The 19,156-nt window shown below is 37.3% G+C and overlaps 1 protein-coding gene across 1 annotated transcript; it reads left to right on the top strand.

Moving 5' to 3' along the window:
- The first annotated feature begins 1,536 nt into the window (after nt 1-1,536).
- Nucleotides 1,537-3,187, top strand: LOC133868355 (BOI-related E3 ubiquitin-protein ligase 1-like). Its single transcript, XM_062305225.1, has 3 exons — nt 1,537-1,812; nt 1,940-2,285; nt 2,552-3,187. Exons 1-3 carry the CDS (start codon nt 1,757-1,759, stop codon nt 3,059-3,061), a joined length of 912 nt encoding a protein of 303 aa, XP_062161209.1. The 5' UTR covers nt 1,537-1,756; the 3' UTR covers nt 3,062-3,187.
- The last annotated feature ends 15,969 nt before the right edge of the window (nt 3,188-19,156 follow it).

The following is a 19,156-nucleotide window of genomic DNA, read 5'->3' as shown; positions in this document are numbered from 1 at the left end:
GTGATTTTGTCCAAACACAGAATGAGGCCAAAATACTAACAGGTTTGACACATGCTGAATGCGTGTAATAAGATACGAACATTGTGGTGTGGATTCTGATTTGACTTCCTCTTTTTTCCTCTTTCTAGGTGGAAAATAATAAACATTTGTTTAGGGAAGCTATAATTTTATTTTTTTTAAAAAAAAAAAAAAGGACGACAATTTTATTTTCAAAAAAAAAAAAAAAAAAAAGAGAAAAAATTAGTAAAATTGAAAAAGCAAAAAATTCTGAAAATGACACATGGCTAGCCATGGGTTTACCATGGATAACGATTTTTTTTTTCTTCAGGTTTATTTTTTCGTTTTTTAATAAATTTTGCCTTTTTGTTTATCATGGGTTTTTTTTTAACATTTTTTTAAAATATTTTCTTGGTTGTTTTTCCTGATTTGTTTTAAAAAAATTCTTCTTATTATTATTATTTTTTAAATATTTTTTTGGTGGTTTTTTCTTGAATTTTTACATTTTAACTTTTCTTATGCAATATTTCTTTTTTCGTTTTTTTTTTCATAATTTTTCTATCTGATGTGGATGATAATTTTATCAGTTTTTGCACATGTGGATGACATTGCAATTTCTTTAACAGTTAGGCAAAGTACATTGTAAGAATTGGTAATATGTGGAAGTTTAAGAAAGTAACAGTTTATGTGTTTGTTTCTTTGAAGGAGTTGGTACATCAATGAACCAAAATTTAATAATAATCTATCTAAAATTTATAAAATTACCCGTTGATACTTATAGTCATATACCCATTAAAATTGTTTGTTCACATGGTTAAATGTATCGACCCCAACATCTTAATCAGTCAATTACTTAAGTATCATAAAACTATTTTCTTTAAAAAAAAAAAAAAAAAAAGAACTTGGAGTGCTCACGGAAAAAGAGGTAATTGAACAAAAATGATGGATCAAAATTAGTAGGCTAATGGAAGTTTGACTAGCAGGACAGAGCCAATCCAAATTGTTGACCCTCACACACCCACATGCGGTGTACCTGCCCCACACAGGAAAAAGAATTCATCCCTATTACCTGCCTAGTTGTCCGTACACAGAGACACGAGTTTAAAGAAGGGGACAAAGGTTTAGCAAAACGGGGAAAGCGCAACGAAACAGAAACGGGTCCCACAAATTGCAACAGGGGTATGCTTTATTGTCCCACCGGGATCAATCCCGTCCCACGTCGCACGTGCGACAAAAGTGGGTCCCCCACCAAAGGTCACGTTCACAACGAGTCTCGTCTTGGACTGTAGCATCCGCCTACGTGGCCAATAGGGTCGCACGTGGCAGATATGCGGCCCCATTGACTAAACGTTAGCACACACGGAAATAGTAACCTCAATTTCCGTGACCGTCCCATATAAAACACGGCGCTTTCTTGGTAAATAATACTCGGAAATTAACCCCCCCCCCACCCCCCCAAAAGACTAAAACGAAAAAGAAGGCCAATCCAGGATCAAAATCTGGCATCCCACGTATAACTAGTTTTGTAGACATAATTTATATGCATAAAAAAAATATTTTCTCTCTCCACAACTCTTTGACTTTCCCAATCTAATACACAAAAACCCAAGTTTAAATAAAGTTATTTCATTTCATTACTCGATCGCCACCTCCATTGCATGCTCTGCCTCATTCTTTCTCTGCCTCCCTCTGAGAAAATCGAGTACAAACCGAGTGAAGAAGAATTCACAGACAAACGAAGGAATACCAGCTAAATTTCATGGCAGTTGAAGCTCGGCATATGTGCCTATCCCCTTCTCAGTTAATCGCCAATAGGTACTACCCACAAGCCTGTATATCTCTCTCTTTCACTGTTGTTTCTTTTTTCTTTTTTAATGGTTTTTCTTGTTTACTATGGATTATTAATTCCCGTTGGATTCTGACTTGGGTTGGGTTTTTGCAGAGATTTTATCAAACATAATCAAGGAAACGCCAATATGTCCGGCGCCCAGATGTTTTCCAGGGTGCCTTTGGCCGGAACAATGTCTGAAACGCTCCCACCTTTTTACCAATCCGTTGATTGCAGTCTGGCTTCGGTGAAACCGCTCATGAATAAGGCTGATAGCGAGCTCTCCAATATCCCTGATCAGAGCAAGCGTCCTAGAGATTCGATGATCAATCAGTTTGCAGATTTCATAGTCCCTCAAAAGAGAAACAAAATATCCGTGTTGCCGTCTTTTCTCTGCCAGGACATTATCCTCCAGGCTCAACAGCAACAATCAGAGATCGATCGCTTTCTCATCCAACATGTAATTCTTCTCTCTATACTATGATTTCTTTCTTCTTTTCTTTTGACAAGAAACTATCGGAAACGAACAGAATTTTTTTTTTTTTTTTTAAAAAAAGTTGTTTTGGATTTTTTTTTATTTTTTTTACAAATACAGCAAAAACCAAATTAGCTTGTGTCCATAATTGGGTGCTCTTGATTTGGAAATTATGAAATTATTTCGATTTTTATTCCAATTATTGTTATGATCGAATTTTAATTTCCAATTTTCCATTGAATTCTTAACAGGCAGAAAAAGTAAGATTGAAACTGGAGGAGCAAAGAAGAATTCTAGTGTCGGCATTCCAGGAAATCTTCGCAATGAAATTGAAAGAAAAAGATGAAGAGATCCAGAGAATGGGAAAGCTGAACTGGGCCCTCCAAGAAAGAGTGAGAAGCCTGTGCGTAGAGAACCAGATATGGAGGGATTTGGCGCAAAACAACGAGGCCACGGTCAATACTCTACGTAGCAACTTAGAGCAAGTGCTGGCGCACGTTAGCGAGGACAGCGACGCGGAATCGAGCTGCGGCAGCAATGATTTGGGGCGGTGCACGCCGGCGGAGGAGGCGGATGTGGTTAGTGGTGGTGGTGGTGGTGGTGGGCAGAGGATGTGTAGGAATTGTGGGGTCAGGGAGTCAAGGGTGTTGCTGCTGCCATGCAGGCATCTATGCCTCTGTACTGCGTGTGCGTCCGGTCTCCGCGATTGCCCGGTGTGTCACGCTGTCATGAATGCCAGCGTGCATGTTAATTTCTCCTAGGGTTAAAAGGATAAAAAGATAAGGTGAAAATACTAATTTTTCAATTAGTTTCTGACTTTTTTTTTTTTTTTTTTTTGGGAAATGTAAGTTTCTGACCTTGGTAGATACATATTTGATTTTTTTTTTGAGTTAATATTCACCATTAATTGGTTTTTTTTTTGAAATGGGTTTTTCTTTAGTGTTAGATTTGGCAAAGTGGGTTCGGAATTTATTAGTGTTGCACCCTACAAAAAGAAAGAGATTGAGAGAAATTGTCCTATGAGGCTTGATACTCAACAAATGAGGATTTCCGCACGGTAATTAGGTTTTCAAATTATGTGGGACTTTTAGCTACCTATCTCAATAATTTATCCTAGGTAAAAAAAGTAGACTGACTGTTGTTATCTCCAAGTGGGTGTAGGACTTTCTTTTTGGGTGTTGTCTTTTGTGAGGGGCCCAGAAGAAATGCGTGGTGATCCCCACCCTTGAAAAGCTGTGTGGGTGGTAGATGTGAACAGAAGAAGGCGAGGAATATAGGGTTAGTGGGGTTCCCCGTTTTCTTTCTTTCATTCATGAGAAAGACCATATTCCCTTTAATGCAGTAATGCGTTCAAAGTTGAGACAGCCCTAATTTTTCATCAAGGAAAAACATATTTTTGGAATAACATGATGATGCATGTCACGCCCCAATGTCTTGAATGTTAATTTATTGAATAATTTTACATATCACCTTTATGTTCACCTTTTGTTCCCTCATAATTGATGTAATACTTAAAATTATCATTGTATCAAAATTCAATAGTAGTCTATCATAAATTCAATAGTAATTTTAAGAGTTACATCAATTATAGGGAATAAAAAGGGAATACAATAATGATATGTAGCGTTACTCTAATTTATTATTATTATTATTATGCTCTAAACCTATAAGAAAGTTCTGGTTTTTTTAAAAAAAGTAAAAAATAAATAATAATTTTATTTTATTTTCGGTTTTCTGGATGGGGAGGTAATAAATTTAAATAGCACATCTATTTGGAGTTCGTAAAATATCTTAAAAATTTACCCAAGTCATTATTTATAATTGGGCTCCAGCCCAACAACTCAACCCATTAATTGCATACAGCCGACAGGTTCATAGCCAACCCCAAATAGCAGGTAGTTAAATGCATTCGGCACACAGTGAGTTGGCAGGAACCGGAGAATTGCAATTACTCTTATTAAAGGCACGCTCACTCTGGTTACTGCAACGTACAAATAACATTTATTATTGGCGTCCCATATAAATTTTGTCCTACTCAATTTTTATGATAAATTTTTATTATTATTATTATTATTATTATTTTTACTTACTTTCACTTTCACGTCACCAATTATGTTACAATCTTTTAGTTAGAATTGCTCTTTTATTTTGCAGATGCTCATGAAAGACATATATATATATAGAGAGAGAGATTAGATTGAAAAGGATTTCTCAAATCTATTGTTTAGGAAATTTTAGCCAATTGGCATGCCCCCTTTTGTTTGTATATTTTCCTTAATGTCATTTCTAATATTTTATTTTGATTTGGATTGGGGATGGTGAAGCAACACGTAAATGATACCTTGTCTCTCACACACTTTGGAATTGGATGGAGTATTGTATGATATGGGGTGTAGGTGCGCACTATCCCAATAAAATCAACTGCCTGCCCTAAGAAATTAATTTAAAACGAAAACGTGTACTCTTTGTCCCAAGTCTTCAAAGTAAACAAAAGTTTTTTGAATGACTTTATAAACTTTTATCTCTAGTGGCTCCGTCACCCACCCGCGATACGATAGCAATATCTAAACCCCTATTTCACGAATCTCTCGCCCACCTTTTTTTTTTTTATTCTTTTTTTTTTCTTTTTTTTTTTTTTCAGGAAAAGAAAGCAAATTCTAACTAAACGTAATCGAGACCATTAGTTTTTCCTTGGGTCACATCTGTCATAATTGTTTTTTTTTTTAAAAAAAATATATATATATAAAGTATGATTAATAATACATCTAATCTTCATATGACATATCTGGCATCAAAAAGTTAAAGTATGATTATAATTGTACTTCTCAATTGTGATTAAAAAAAAAAAAAAAAAAAAAAATTGATGGAGACGTTCAATCCTTCCCCATACTTCCTCCCTTTTCCCTCTCTCTATCTATCAATATTTTTCAGTTGTGTGTAAATATTCCACACATCTATTTTACAAAACTTTTTATGGGGTCTAATTTTTTTATATTAATTTTGAAAGTTATGTAGGAGGTTGACAATTGCGAGGTGATTAAAAAGAAATCAATAACTTTGCGAATTTTTTCTTAAAATAACTTTTAATCCTTTCAACTTTTCTTTTGGACTCTTAATTGTTTTGAGACCTCATAATTCATATATAGTAAAAAGTAAAAACAACTTTTGGCGGAGCGTAGAAGACACTACTTTATAAAGTGATCAGGGTATTCTCTCCCTCTCTCTCATATGATTATGATATGATAATTATCCTTAAAGTGATATTTTTTGGCATTATAAGGTCTATTATTCGATCTATAATTTGGAGGGAAAATCAGTATTTATGATCTACAATTATGCAAGCAGCTATAATTCTAAAATTGTGCGTAGTAAATTGATTGAAGCCTTTCCGAAATTTTAAAGCCAATGTAATTCTTTTTTGTCAATTTAAATCTTCTTTATTTTTTAGGAATCTCAAGTCAAATTCAATCCAATAAGTTTTTTAAAAATGTAGACGTACATATATAATCATGGCATGCACATTAAAACTTGCATAAAAGGAGGCCGGTACCTCTTCAATTTAAAAAGTCTATAACATTTCCTACTTAAATTATAGGGCATGTAAAAATTTGATGGCTAAGATAGGTTAAAATGTTCCTTAGATTTAGCCTATAAAATCCGAAACATAAATCTGGTCAGTCAAGGGATCGAATCCTTGGTAGAGTAGATGATTGGCCGGACGTACGGACCAAGGTATTTGCTATTAGATTTCCTCAAATCCTAATTATTGATTTCAAATTAAATAATTCAGTATATTATTTTGAAATGGAAAAGATTTATTTTTAGGTTAATATATTTATTTTTTCATCTAATGGCACACTTACTAACGTGCCATTTAAAAATTTAAATGACATAATAATATATGACATGGTATACACCATTACATCTATAAAATTTAGGGTTAAATACTCCAGAGGTACCTGAGTTTTACGTGTTTTTAAATTTAGTACCTAAGTTTCATTTTGTATCACAGGTAGTACCTGAATTTGGAAGAAAAAAACCTTAGGTAGTACCTGTCAGATTTCTCGTCCAAATTTCAACGGTTGACACGTGGCACCAAAAAAAAAATTAAAAATTAAAAATTAAAAATTAAAAAAAATGATTAAAATTAAAAAAAAAAACTAAAAAAAAAAAAAAAAGAGGGGTGGCTGAGCCACCCCCCTTGGCCACCATTGGGGTGGCCGGCCACCCCCATTTTGGCCAAGGAGGTGGCCCAGCCACCCCCTTAGCCGGTCTGGCCGGTCCCCCACAGTTGAAAAAAAAAAAAAAAAAAAAAAAAAAAAAAAAAAATTTGAAGGGTTTTGGCCCTAGGGGGTGGTTCGGCCACCCCACAATTGAAAAAAAAAATAATAATAAAAAAAAATTGAAGGGTTTTGGCCCTAGGGGGTGGCCGAACCACCCCCTAGGGCCACGGGGGTGGTTCGGCCACCCCCAGTCCGGCCGGTCTGAGGGTGGCCGAACCACCCCCATGGCCCTAGGGGGTGGTTCGGCCACCCCAGACCGGCCAGACCGGCCAAGGGGGTGGCTGGGCCACCTCCTTGACCAAAATGGGGGTGGCCGGCCACCCCCATGGTGGCCAAGGGAACCCCTCTTCTTTTTTCTTTTTTTCTTTTTTTCTTTTTTTTTTTTTCATTTTTTTAATTTTAATCATTTTTTTAATTTTTTAATTTTTAATTTTTTTTTATGTGGTGCCACGTGTCAACCTCAGCGGTTGACACGTGGCGAGAAGTTGAAATTTGGACGAGAAATCTGACAGGTACTACCTATGGTTTTTTTCTTCCAAATTCAGGTACTACCTGTGATACGAAATGAAACTGAGGTACTAAATTTAAAAACACGTAAAACTCAGGTACCTCTAAGGTATTTAACCCTAAAATTTAATATGAATCCTAAAATGGATCATTTCTTTTTATATTTTAGTTGATTAGTTAAAAATAAATATGGTAATAAATTTTATATATATATATTGAATAGAATAGAGAGTCTCATCATGGAGCAATGCTACGATGTAGCAAAATTTTCAGAATTCATCCTAAAATTTTGCTTATCAACAAAAATGCTATTAATAAACAAAATTTTCAGATGAATTTCAAAAATTTTGCTAAACTCAAGTATTACTCCTTATCATGTAGTCGACTAGAAGCGACACGTATAGTGGTACGCAAAAGACAAAGACACATAACCCATGTGAGGTTGCCCCTATCTCTCGTGGGACGTGGTGTTGTGCGACTGCCACCCAACTGGCCAAGGGTGGGGTTATCCTTAAAAAAGATGCAGAAGGCGTACGGTAGTGGGTGTGACAGGTCAGACGTGTGGAATAATTGGTTACTGCCAAATTTGGCAGAGATCCTGGGACGCTGCAAATGCAATGCCCATTGCCCGACGACAAATCAATCGATTGGATTGCATTCGCTCTCAAGTACAAACGCCATCTCACTCACCATAATCTGCTAAATTACGCCCTGGGGTGGCTGTCTCATAAATTTTGTCCTTCCAATACTCACAAACGTTCTTGGGTCCACCTCACAAGCTCGCTTCACATTTTAGGTCCCCCTCCCCTCCCCTCAACTCGATCCATTGCTTTCTTCCGGAAAACCAAGATAAGAAAGAAGAAGAAAAAATGATTTTGTTTTGTGCCTTTCAGTGTTCTGTGGAATATGTCCTTTCAAATGTGAAAAAATAAACTTTCGCTCTCACATTCTCGATCTGAATGTGACACTAAGTGATTCATCCATAATTTAATCCTTGCTCACTATATGCTCTTACCAGAATTCAAGATTTGGTTTTATTTATTGAAGAGATATATTGATTATGGGGTTACTTCCTAATCACTTTATCATGAATGAACAATTTGTTTTAAGAGGAATGTTAGAATTTTTTCTAATGACTTTTTGGAGTCATTCTATACTGATATGGCACCCCGTATTTTTTAATAAAACAGAAAAGAGAAATCAAGCTGTAATTTTTCTTTATTAAAAACAAGGTACCATGTTAGCATAGAAGGACTCTAGAAGGACACTAGAAGAAGCTTTAACATTTCTCTTGTTTTAAAAGTCACAACCTACTTTCAATAGGGAAATGGACACTTTTTTTTTTTTTTAATCCACGAAAAGGTGCTCTAATAATCTTGCACCGGCAAAAGTTCCTCGTTAAATTACGTTAAAGAGTATATAAATAAGTGAAAGGGTGAAATTAAAGATACAATGTTTGTTATAAAATTATTAATAAATTTATGTGACGGTGCATAATAGAAGAAATTATTAAACAAAATTGGCTTATCAATAAATTGATATTATTGTGGCTTTGATTTTTGAAAGAAATATGGTACACATCATTCTGCTCCTTATAATAAATTAATTATTAAACTTGTGAAACTCACGAAACAGCATAAGGATGTGTAACTTATCTCGTTAGCTTTAATTGTGCAATCTCATTAGATGCTCTGTTTAATTAAAAGAATATTAGAGGTACCAAATATTTTACTAAGAGATGGTTACAAAGATGATGTGGAGCTTATTTATTAGAACATGTAGCATTTCTTTTTATTAATTGTTTTGATCATCTTCAATGAAAAAGTTCCACATCGTCTTGGTAAAAGATTTAGTACCCCTAGCATTTCTCGATAATTAAGGCAAGCATGCTAAGAAGCCGGTCCTTCGTATGTGCCATGTGGGACAGCTAGGAAAGTTGTGCTTTGTTGCACCAACACTCATACATTCATGGCATTACTTATTGTAATTACCCAAAAAATAAAAATAAAAAGTACACCGAAGAAAAGGAAACTTTAGTGGAGACACTGTCAAAAAAGTTGTCCTGGATTTTCTCAACTTGGGTTTGTTTGATTCTTCTTTAAACTCCACTCACATAGCACTTATTCCTAAAAGTTCCCCTGCTGTTGATGTTAGTAATTTTCGACCGATGAGTCAATGTAATGTTCTATATAAAATTATTGCTAAGGTGTTAGCCAACATCAATGTACACAAGGATGAGGGGGAAGAAGGGCTTTATGACAATCAAATTGGATATGAGCAAGGCTTACGACAAAGTAGAGTGGAGATTCCTCGAAGAAATGATACGAAAAATGGCTTTGCAGACTTGTGGATAGCTTTGATAATGAAGTGTGTAACCACCGTATCTTATTCAATGCTAGTTAATGGTATCCCACATGGCAAGATTCACCCAACAAGAGGTATTAGGCAGGGGGATCCACTATCCCCCTAGCTCTTTCTTATTTGTGTTGAGGGCTTAAGTTCTCTTTTGCAGTAAGCTGAAATGGATGGCAACCTCACAAGAGGTTTCAATAGCAGCAAGAGGAACAAAGCTCAATCATCTCTTCTTTGCCGATGACAATCTCCTCTTTTGTCGGGCGACTATTCAAGAATGGGGAAATGTTATGAACCTGATTCACAGGTATGCATTAGCCTCAGGCCAAAAAATTAATACCACAAAGACAACCCTTTTCTTTAGAAGCAATACTAGGGTGGAAGGAGAAGTTCCTCTCACAAGGGGGAAGGGAAGTCCTTTTGAAGGCATTAATTTAGACTGTCTCTACTTACTGCATGAGTGTTTTCCTCCTTCCAATCTCCCTTAGTAAGAAATTAAACTCCTTGATAAGTCGTTTTTGGTGAAGGCATAAGCATAATGAAGTAAGAAATTAAACTCCTTGATGAGTCGTTTCTGGTGGGGGCATAAGCACAATGAGAAAAAAAAAGAAAAAAAGAAAAAAGAAAAAACAAGCTGGATGAGTTGGAGAAGGTTGGGGATGTCCAAGTATAGGGGAGGCATGGGTTTTAGAGGCTTAGAGGTTTTCAACCTGGCTTTGTTGGCCAAACAAAGTTGGCGCTTGATCCAGGATCTGGAATCCTTGGTGATAATAGTGCTGAAGGAGAAATACTTCCCCTCATGTGATTTCTTGCAAGTTGACTTGGGCAGAAATCCTTCCTATGGTTGGCATAGCATTTTCCAAGCTAGGGAGATCCTGGAAAGGGGACTGGTCTGGAGGGTGGGAAATGGAGAGCATGTCAAGTTATGGGGTGATTGGTGGCTACCAAATTCCCCTTTTCACAAAGTTCAATCCCGGGTGAATGTTCTGGACCAAGAGGCTAAGGTGAGCTCTCTAATTGATCAGCGTACATGATGCTGGGATTTTGCTCTTATCCAGGCCATATTTAATGGGGCTGAAGCTAAGTAGATTTCTAGCATGCCTTTAAGTCCCCTCAAGCAATCCGATCGGCTGATTTGGTCTGGTTACAAAAGTGGTTGTTTCAGTGTGCGTAGTGCTTACCATCTGGAGATGCACAGAAGTAGGGCTGGCAAAACGGGTACCCGACACGACCCGTTAAGACCCGCGACCCGTTTAAGCTAGACCCAAACACGACCTGTTTATGTTAACGGGTCGGGGCTCCAGACACGACACGACACGATTATTTCACGGGTCACCCGACACGACCCGCGAAACCCGTTTAATATAATGGGTTGTATCGGGTCGGCACGACCCGACACGACCCGTTTGAACATTCCAAGCCATTATCTCAAAACCAAATCAAAATCCACAATCAGAACATCAAATTTCAACTAAGTGATTCACTTTCAGCAATCAAAACAAAATCAAATGATTCAAATCGACAATCAGATATTCAGATCTCAAAATCCATCAAAAACTTTACCTGCTTCTTGTAAATATTGAAGTAGAATCAGTAGTCAGTAGATGTTGACCTCCAAGCTCTTCGAGTCTTCATGGCGCGATCGGACTCAGGTGTGGGGACCGAAGAGGCGAAGACCAGGCCACCAGGGCCCGAGCTTGAACGAGTTCGACGAGGACACTGGACAGACCACGACCGGCGACTTGGCGAGGGGAGTTAGCAGATACGGACACATTGGGGAGAGTCGGGAGACTGTGGGGCACTGGGGCTTCAAGGACGATGGAGGAGAAGAAGAAGAAAATGGAAGAAGAAGAAGAAGAGAGGGGGGGGGGGGGGGGGGGGGGCGGCATTGAAGGAAAAAAGTAAAGAAGAAGTTTAGGGTTTTTTTTTTGGTGTTTTTGCTTTTTACTGATAATAATAAAATAATAATTTAATTAATATATAATTTAATTAAAAATAAATTTTTATTTTTATTTTTATTTTTTTTAAAAAAAAACCTAATTGTGTCTAGCGGGTCACCCGCGGGTTACCCGTGACACGACCCGCCAAGCCAAGATAAACAGGTCGACCCGTTTAAGACCCAAACCCGTTTAAGGTAAACCCAAACCCGCTAATTTCGTGTCGTGTTCGTGTCGGATTATCGAGTCGTGTCAAAATTGCCAGCCCTACACAGAAGGGCATAACTTTTGGGAGAAAGCAGGAGGTTAGGTGAACAACATGGGTTATGGAAACTGTTATGGCAAATAGAGGCACCTGCGGTACTGAAGAATTTTGCTTGGAAAGTGGGAAACAATCTGCTCCCAACAAAGGCTAACTTAGTTAGCAAGCAAATTGAGAAGGACTCTCAATGTCCTCTCTGCTTGTCAAATGATGAAACTATTTGTCATATCTTGTGGGAATGTCCATCTTCGGTGGCTGTATGGCAAGAGTGCAGCCGATGGATACAAAAGCTAGCCTTGGAACCATGTGATGGGATGGATCTTCTTCAGCAGTTCATCTCAATGCTTGATGTTGAGGAGCTTGTAGAAGTTTTTACTATGGCTAGTGATAAGCGTCGAATGTTGTACATTCAAGCCCCTTAACTTATATATGTTAATTCGTTAGCATTGTTATTTGTTTGATTTTTTGTTGTTTTATTGTTTTCAGGTTTTAAATAAAGATGCAATTAATTCCACTGATTTTGGGCTTAAAGCACAGTTTGGAAAGACATAGAATATGCGGTTAAGTTTAATCAAATCAAGAGAAGGATTAAATCGGAATTTCTCCAATAAGAGTCAAAATTGAATTGGATTCAAATTTGGATTCTGCACATGTCTCATTGTTTTGAACATAAATTTCTGCTCAAGGCTTAGATTGCAATGGAATTTGTAGCGTTGGAAAGATAATAAAAAATGAAACAAATATGTCTGAATAGATATTTTCTAATTCAGATTTCTACTATTCCAAAATCGCCCCGCAATAAAAGACCGCAAATCTGGACGAATTTGGAATCCTTTTCCTATTTGAATTGAATTTTCAATCTCCTACTTGGACTAAGAGACTATGTTTTGTTTTTTCTTAGATTCCTAGGGCTTTTAGGCCTCTCTTACTCTTTATAAATAAACCCTTAAGCTTCAAGAGAATGTGTGCTTAGCTTTAGACAGAAAATTTTTTTTGGAGGCTGGACAAGTTGAAGAAGAGAAGAAAATTCTTCTGTAGGTAAAATTTATTCTCTTTGGTCCAAGAAAAGAAAAGATTGGTGCTTCAAATTTAAAATTAAGGATCAGAGAGCACTGAGCGCATCAAGGATCTGGATTCCGTTGGCTTGGCAGATCCCACATATTTTGACTAAATGAGTCAGCTTCATAGGTTCGAGCACAGGCCATGTGTGCTCGAGTCCTCCATCAGGCCAGTGTACATGATCTTCTTCCAGGTTTATCTTCTCCATTGTTGTTTAATTCTTGGTTTATATTTTTACAACAATGTGTTGCACTTGACTGGTATTTGGTTGGAGTATCACTCTCTTTTTAAGATATGTGTTTTTGTAATCAAGTTCGGGGGTATGATATGCCCCAAATCAGCTTATTCAGGCATTCCTATCCACTTACTGTTATGCTCAGTGCTATATACACATTGGGGACAATGCGTAATTCAAGTTTGGGAGTATGGAAGAACGAAACATTGTCCAATATTTTGCTATGTTATCTCTACGAATTTGGTTAAACTTTAATTCTGATTTGTATTTCATTGATGAACTTAACATGATGAACATATGATCACTTGATTAGGGAATTAATAAGTTTTGGTATTTTCTTTGGCAGCATGAGATATTACTTATTTCAATTTGATTCTCACAAGCACACTAACACGTAGTCTGTGGGGTATGAAATTTGAAATCAGTTATGTCTGTTATCAATATCTTGGATGCAGCTAGGTAACTTATTGGAGGAATAACTTTGGCATAAAAAAAAAAAAAAAAAAAAGAATAATATTGATCATTTTGAGCTTTTTGCTGAGTAACTGAACCTCTTGCCTCATTAAGCATTGAGTATTTGCATCAAAAAGTGGAAGTTTTCTTTGATTGATAGAGTGGCTAAGTTTAGCTTCGTAACCTTTTTGACTCGAGTAGTCAAGTTAGTAAGTCTTTAGAGTGTTTTTACACCTAGTGCCCTGAAACCATTTGGTTTGAGAGTCATTGACCTAACACTCGATACATGGGTCAATTAGAAAGCTTAAGGGAGCTAAGCATTGCACAGCCTGCATATATAATAATAATAAAAAAAAAATATATGCATTGATTGTTTTATCTAATGGGGAGTGCAACAAATTTTGAGTATTGAACTATTCATGATTGAGATTAGTTTTTAAAATCTCATAACTACGTATTAAGTTCACTGTGCACTAGTTGAATCTTGTGATATCTCATAATGCCATGTTAGTAACTTAATTTTTAATTCCCATAAATTGTGAAGATGGGGTTTATTTTGTTAAGCTTGTCAATGAATGAGAACCATTATTTTTATGATGCTGCATTCTTAGGGTTAACATAGTAGAAACAATGTTTGTGGGTATCATTACTAGCAAACCCTCACAAGACTTCACTTGTCCTCAAGGGATGCCTATGGGTTTAAAAGGCTTGTTGCATAAGCTAAATGCAATCGTACATCCCACGAAAGAAGGATTTATCTTGTTGCTTTTCAGTTTTGTTTCTTCTTTTGTATTACTAAGGAACTAGCAATATGTAAGTTTGGGGGTGTGATAAGCGTTGAATATTGTACATTCAAGTCCTTTAACTTATATATATTAATTCCGTAGCATTGTTATTTGTTTAATTTTGTGTTGTTTTATTGTTTTTAGGTTTTAAATAAAGATGCAATTAATCCCATTGATTTTGGGCTTAAAGGACAGTTTGAGAAGACCTAGAAGATGTGGTTGAGTTTAATCGAATCAAGGGAAGGATTAAATCGGAATTTTTCTAATAAGAGTTAAAATCGGATAGGATTCAAATTTGGATTCTGCACGTCTCAGTATTTTGAACATAACTTTCTGTTCAACAAATATGTTAGAAATAGATATTTCCTAATTCGAATTTTACTATTCCAAAATCGCTCCGCAATAAAAGACCGCAAATTTGGACGAATTTGGAATCATTTTCCTACTTGGATTGAATTTTCAATCTCCAACTTAGACTAAGAGACTAAGTTTTGATTTTTCTTGGATTACTAGGGCTTTTAGGTCTCTCCTAATATCTATAAATAGATCCCTAAATTTCAAGAGAAAGTGTGCTTAGCTTTAGACATAAAATTCTTCTTGGAGGCTTGACAAGTTGAAGAAGAGAAGAACATGGCATGAGGCCATCCCAGCACTACAATGAGCAGCTAAATTCGTAATAGGGTGTTGATGTAGCCATTTCCAAGTAAAAATGGTTTAATTGTATTTTAAATAGGTATTTTCTATATGCATGATGGTTGTATAACTGTGAAAATTGGTTTTAATGTTTATATTCAATCATTATGAATTTTTTATATTGTCTTAGAAAGTCTTTTATACTGATTGAACTCAATCCTTCATATTTTATGTGATTATGTGAATGATTGTTGTACAATGGTTTTAATTGATATATGATCAAGAGGGTTAGATAGGTCATGCCTAGACCCTAGTTTAGTGTAATTTAGGTAAACAGTTCATACCAACTGAAGATGGTTTTTCCTATTAAATTTGAAAATAATTATTGACTTCTAATCTAAACCATGTGTGTGTGTTTATGTGCAAACAAATATCTTAAATGCGGAATTTAAATGAGACAAGATATTTGTTATGAAGTGGAAACTCTATGAAGAGAAAAAACCACTCCGGGACAGCCAAACCCAAGAAATTCACTATCCAAAAACAAAGCTAGTTACAAGACACTCGTACACACAAAACCCTATGCAGTAGTCATACCTTTAACTCTGACGTGTAACCCAACACGAACGCTTCCCAACCAGATCTTCCACCTGAAGGGGTTTTTGATGGATTCCTTTACCTTAGGGCCGACCCCTAAGATAGACTTCACACAAACAACGAGCACACACCGGCAACGGCTTGAGAGTTAGTGGATCTTCAATTCTCCCTAAATACCCTCTCAAAGAACTACGGAATTCACCACCGAATTCTGTACAAAACACATACCTAAAGCCCCCTATTTATAGGCTTCAAGAGACCTTAAAAACTGCTGAGATTCGGACTCTGTCTGTCAAGCGTCCGGACGAAAGTTAGCCACTTCCGGAGGGTTTTCTGCAATATACTTCAGAAACAGCGCCCTAGATCTGCTCAAAATTGGACTTTGACTGCAGACTGTCCGGACGGCATTTAGCCCCGTCCGGACGGATTTCTGCGATATCATTTCAGGAACAGCATAATCCTGGAGGCCGTCCGGACGCTACTCTCTTTCCGTCTGGATGGTAAACCGTCCGGAGGCCGTCTGGAGGCCGTCTAAACATTTAAGTTGTAGGATTTTTTCTTAGCTTTCCAACGACACCAATTTCGTCTCAATCCGATACTCGAGCAGAGAGTTATGATAAAAACACTGAGACGTGCGTAGAAATCTTCCTGAAATGCCTCCGAACGGTGTTGCCCTTCCATTCGGACGGTTGCTGTTTCCCCAATCCGTGTTTGAACATGAAATCCAACTACTTGCCGAACATTGAATGGCGTTCGAACAGTATTGCCACGTCGCTCGGACGGATGCACTTGAACATTGGATTCTTCTCGAACTATGAATAGTGTCCGGACGATTTGCCATTATGTCCGGACGGATGCAATCTTGAACAGTTCAAATTTTCTAGACACTGACGGGCGTCCGGACAGAAAGTTCTCATCGTCCGGATAGATGTTGCTAACTGAAGAGCGTCCGGACGGGAACACCACATCGTCTGGACGGTTGCTTGGGATCCAACTTCTCTGAGTTGGAATCTACATAGAATCTTCCTTGAACATTGAAATAGCCTTCATGCAGCTTGTGACACTTGCAACTTGTCATAATACGGCTCTTTCCACATCAGAGATAAACTCTGAATATCTGAAGACTCTGAAATACACGACATCCCTGTGAAAGCAGCAACAATACATAATAGTGATTTTGTCAACATAATGTTGCCAATCAAAAACTAACAAAATTGATTGTGTGTATCCTATTAAAGATGTAGCTAATCCATATCTAGGGAAGATGGGTCGTATCGCATCTTAGTGGTCAGGTGGACGGTCCGTACAAACCGAATATGGATTATACTTATTCTTTCGAGGTAATTTCTTAATTACTCGAGTGAGACGAGCCATATATCATGCATAGTATGAATTTTCCTTGTTAATTTATGATTGACCATTGTTATGCGGTAAGTGGTAAAATCAGTCCCTTATTCTTTCTTTCATCACTACTGTCTTTACATTTATGTCTTTTACTTTTATGTATTTATTTTTAAAAATCAAATCAACCATCTTTTAAATTAAGTTATATTTAATCTCAAAAAACTTGATAACAATACCTATGCAGTCTTTGAGGTTCGACACCCTCAATATAACCCTATCCTACAAGGATTTGTACTATTGCGAGTGATAATTTTATTATTAATATTTTTGTACACAAAACGACCACATCAGCTAGGCTTGTATGGCTTCGACAAGACTCCTTTGTCTTTAACAATGAGTTTACCCCACCTAACAAGCTGGCATTCTCGGCAAAAGAGATGGTGGAGTTTTATAAACAAGTACAAAGTCGGATTGCACCCAAGGAAGGACCTATGGTGCCATCCTTTTCTACATGGAGCAAACTCCCATTGGGGTGGACAAAGGTTAATTGGGACGCGGCCCTGGATAAAGAGACTAAGAAGATGGGAGATCGTGTGGTGGCTCGCGATGGCAGTGGGCATTTTCTTCTAGCCTCGGCTATAGTTATCCCACACATAACTGATCCTGCTACAACAAAGGCATTGGTGGCATGGTGGGCAGTCCTTCTGTGCTGGAACTTGGGTTTTACATAGGTGGTCTTGGAGGGTGACTCCTAGATTTTAGTTTCGGCCATTAATAAGGATTCTCCTTGTTTAAGCAGTTTTGGACATATCCTAGAAGACATCAGAGTTCAGCAGCAAGATATCCCTCTAGTTGAAGTGCGTTATATTTGTTGAGGTGCTAACCAAGCAGCTCATCTTTTGGCCAAATCTTCTCTAAAGTTCATGTTAGATTGTGTTTGGATTGAGGAGATCCCCTCCTATATCCATAAATAGACTTGTCGAGCAAGGCCTTCATAATTGATTTATGAAATAGTCAACTTGTCTTCAAAAAATAAAAAATAAAAAATTGCATCCATAACAAGGGTGGCATGAATCCTACACGGACAACTCAAATGAAAAGGTTCACTGGTATTATACCTTTAAGTCTTGTTTTGGAGTATCAATTTATGTTCTCTTTGTTTTGATTTAAAATCTTTTTTTGTTGAAAAATTATTTTGAAAAAAATTAATTTTCGATCATGAAAACATTTTTTTTGCATTTACCGAAAATTACAAATAATTTTCATACTTTCATTCAATCATTTTAACTTATAAAAATTAATTTTTATTCACAACATAAAAAAATTAATATAAAATTATTTTTAAAATTAACATAAAAATTTGAGTTTCGGCTGTAGCACTACAATACTTAGGCGGGACCCAATGGTGGCCCAACGGTAGTCCGGTGGAGGCCCGATAGAGGCCGAGGGTGGCTCGGAGGTGTCCGTGGTGGTCTTGTTGTGATTCGATGATGGACCGATAAAGGTTTGATGGAGGTTCGTGGTGGTCTTGTTGTGATTCGATGATGGACCGATAAAGGTTTGATGGAGGTCCTGCGGGGGCCTGACGGTGTTTGGGCGATTGTAGGCAATGGGAGAATGAGAAGCTCAAACTCCAAAAAGGATTTATGGTTTTGAAAAAAAAAAAAAAAACATTTTACATATATTAAAAAAGCTTTTTGGTCAAGCAGAAAATGTTTTCGGATGATTATTATTTTTCGTCGAACCACATACTAAAAAGTATAAAAAATATTTTCAAAAAATTATTTTATGCCGAAATAAATGGAACCTTAATTTTCTTCAAAGTTGACACCAAGTTGTTGGTGGAATCCTTTGGCGACAAGCCGGGCCTTGTAGTGATCAATGGAGCCATCAGCTTTGTGTTTCAGGTGAAACACCCATTTGCATCCAACAATGTTCATGTCAGAAGTGGGAGGAACAAGGGTCCAAGTGTTGTTGCGGAGAAGTGCATCAAACTCAAGGTTCATGGCATCACGCCAAGCCGGGTGCTTGGAAGCTGTAGAGTAGGAGGTTGGTTCAACATCGGCTGTATCTGTGGTGGCAGTGAGTGCTTTAGGAAGAGGATAGCGGATGAGACCATTGGAGAGCGTCTTGGGCTTGAAGATGTTGTTCTTGGAGCAAGTTTGCATGGCGTGCTGTGGAGGTGGGAGCACTGGAGTGGGGTCAGGGTCTTTAGAAAGGACCTACATACAAGGAGGAGATAAAACAGCATTAGTAGGGGAGGATGATGATGAAGTGTGAGGAAGAGGTGATTCTTGAGGGACGGCTTCGGGAGGGCCGAGAGAGGAGGGTGCTGGGGTTGGGGTTGGGGTTGGGGTTAGGGCACCGAGGAGGTGAGGGGGAGTGGTAAGATTCTCTAAAGAGGGAGAA

This window comes from Alnus glutinosa, chromosome 5 (genome assembly GCF_958979055.1).
Source record: "Alnus glutinosa chromosome 5, dhAlnGlut1.1, whole genome shotgun sequence".
NCBI lineage: Eukaryota > Viridiplantae > Streptophyta > Magnoliopsida > Fagales > Betulaceae > Alnus > Alnus glutinosa.
Note: the sequence above shows the minus strand (reverse complement) of the source record. Positions and strands in the feature narration are given on the sequence as shown.

Bases quoted from the DNA above. Each gene is read 5' to 3' on its own strand.
- LOC133868355 (XM_062305225.1), top strand. From the start codon at position 1,757: ATGGCAGTTGAAGCTCGGCATATGTGCCTATCCCCTTCTCAGTTAATC. The intron at 1,813-1,939 runs GTACTACCCACA...GGGTTTTTGCAG, and splicing joins TCTCAGTTAATCGCCAATAG to AGATTTTATCAAACATAATC. The intron at 2,286-2,551 runs GTAATTCTTCTC...AATTCTTAACAG, and splicing joins ATCGCTTTCTCATCCAACAT to GCAGAAAAAGTAAGATTGAA.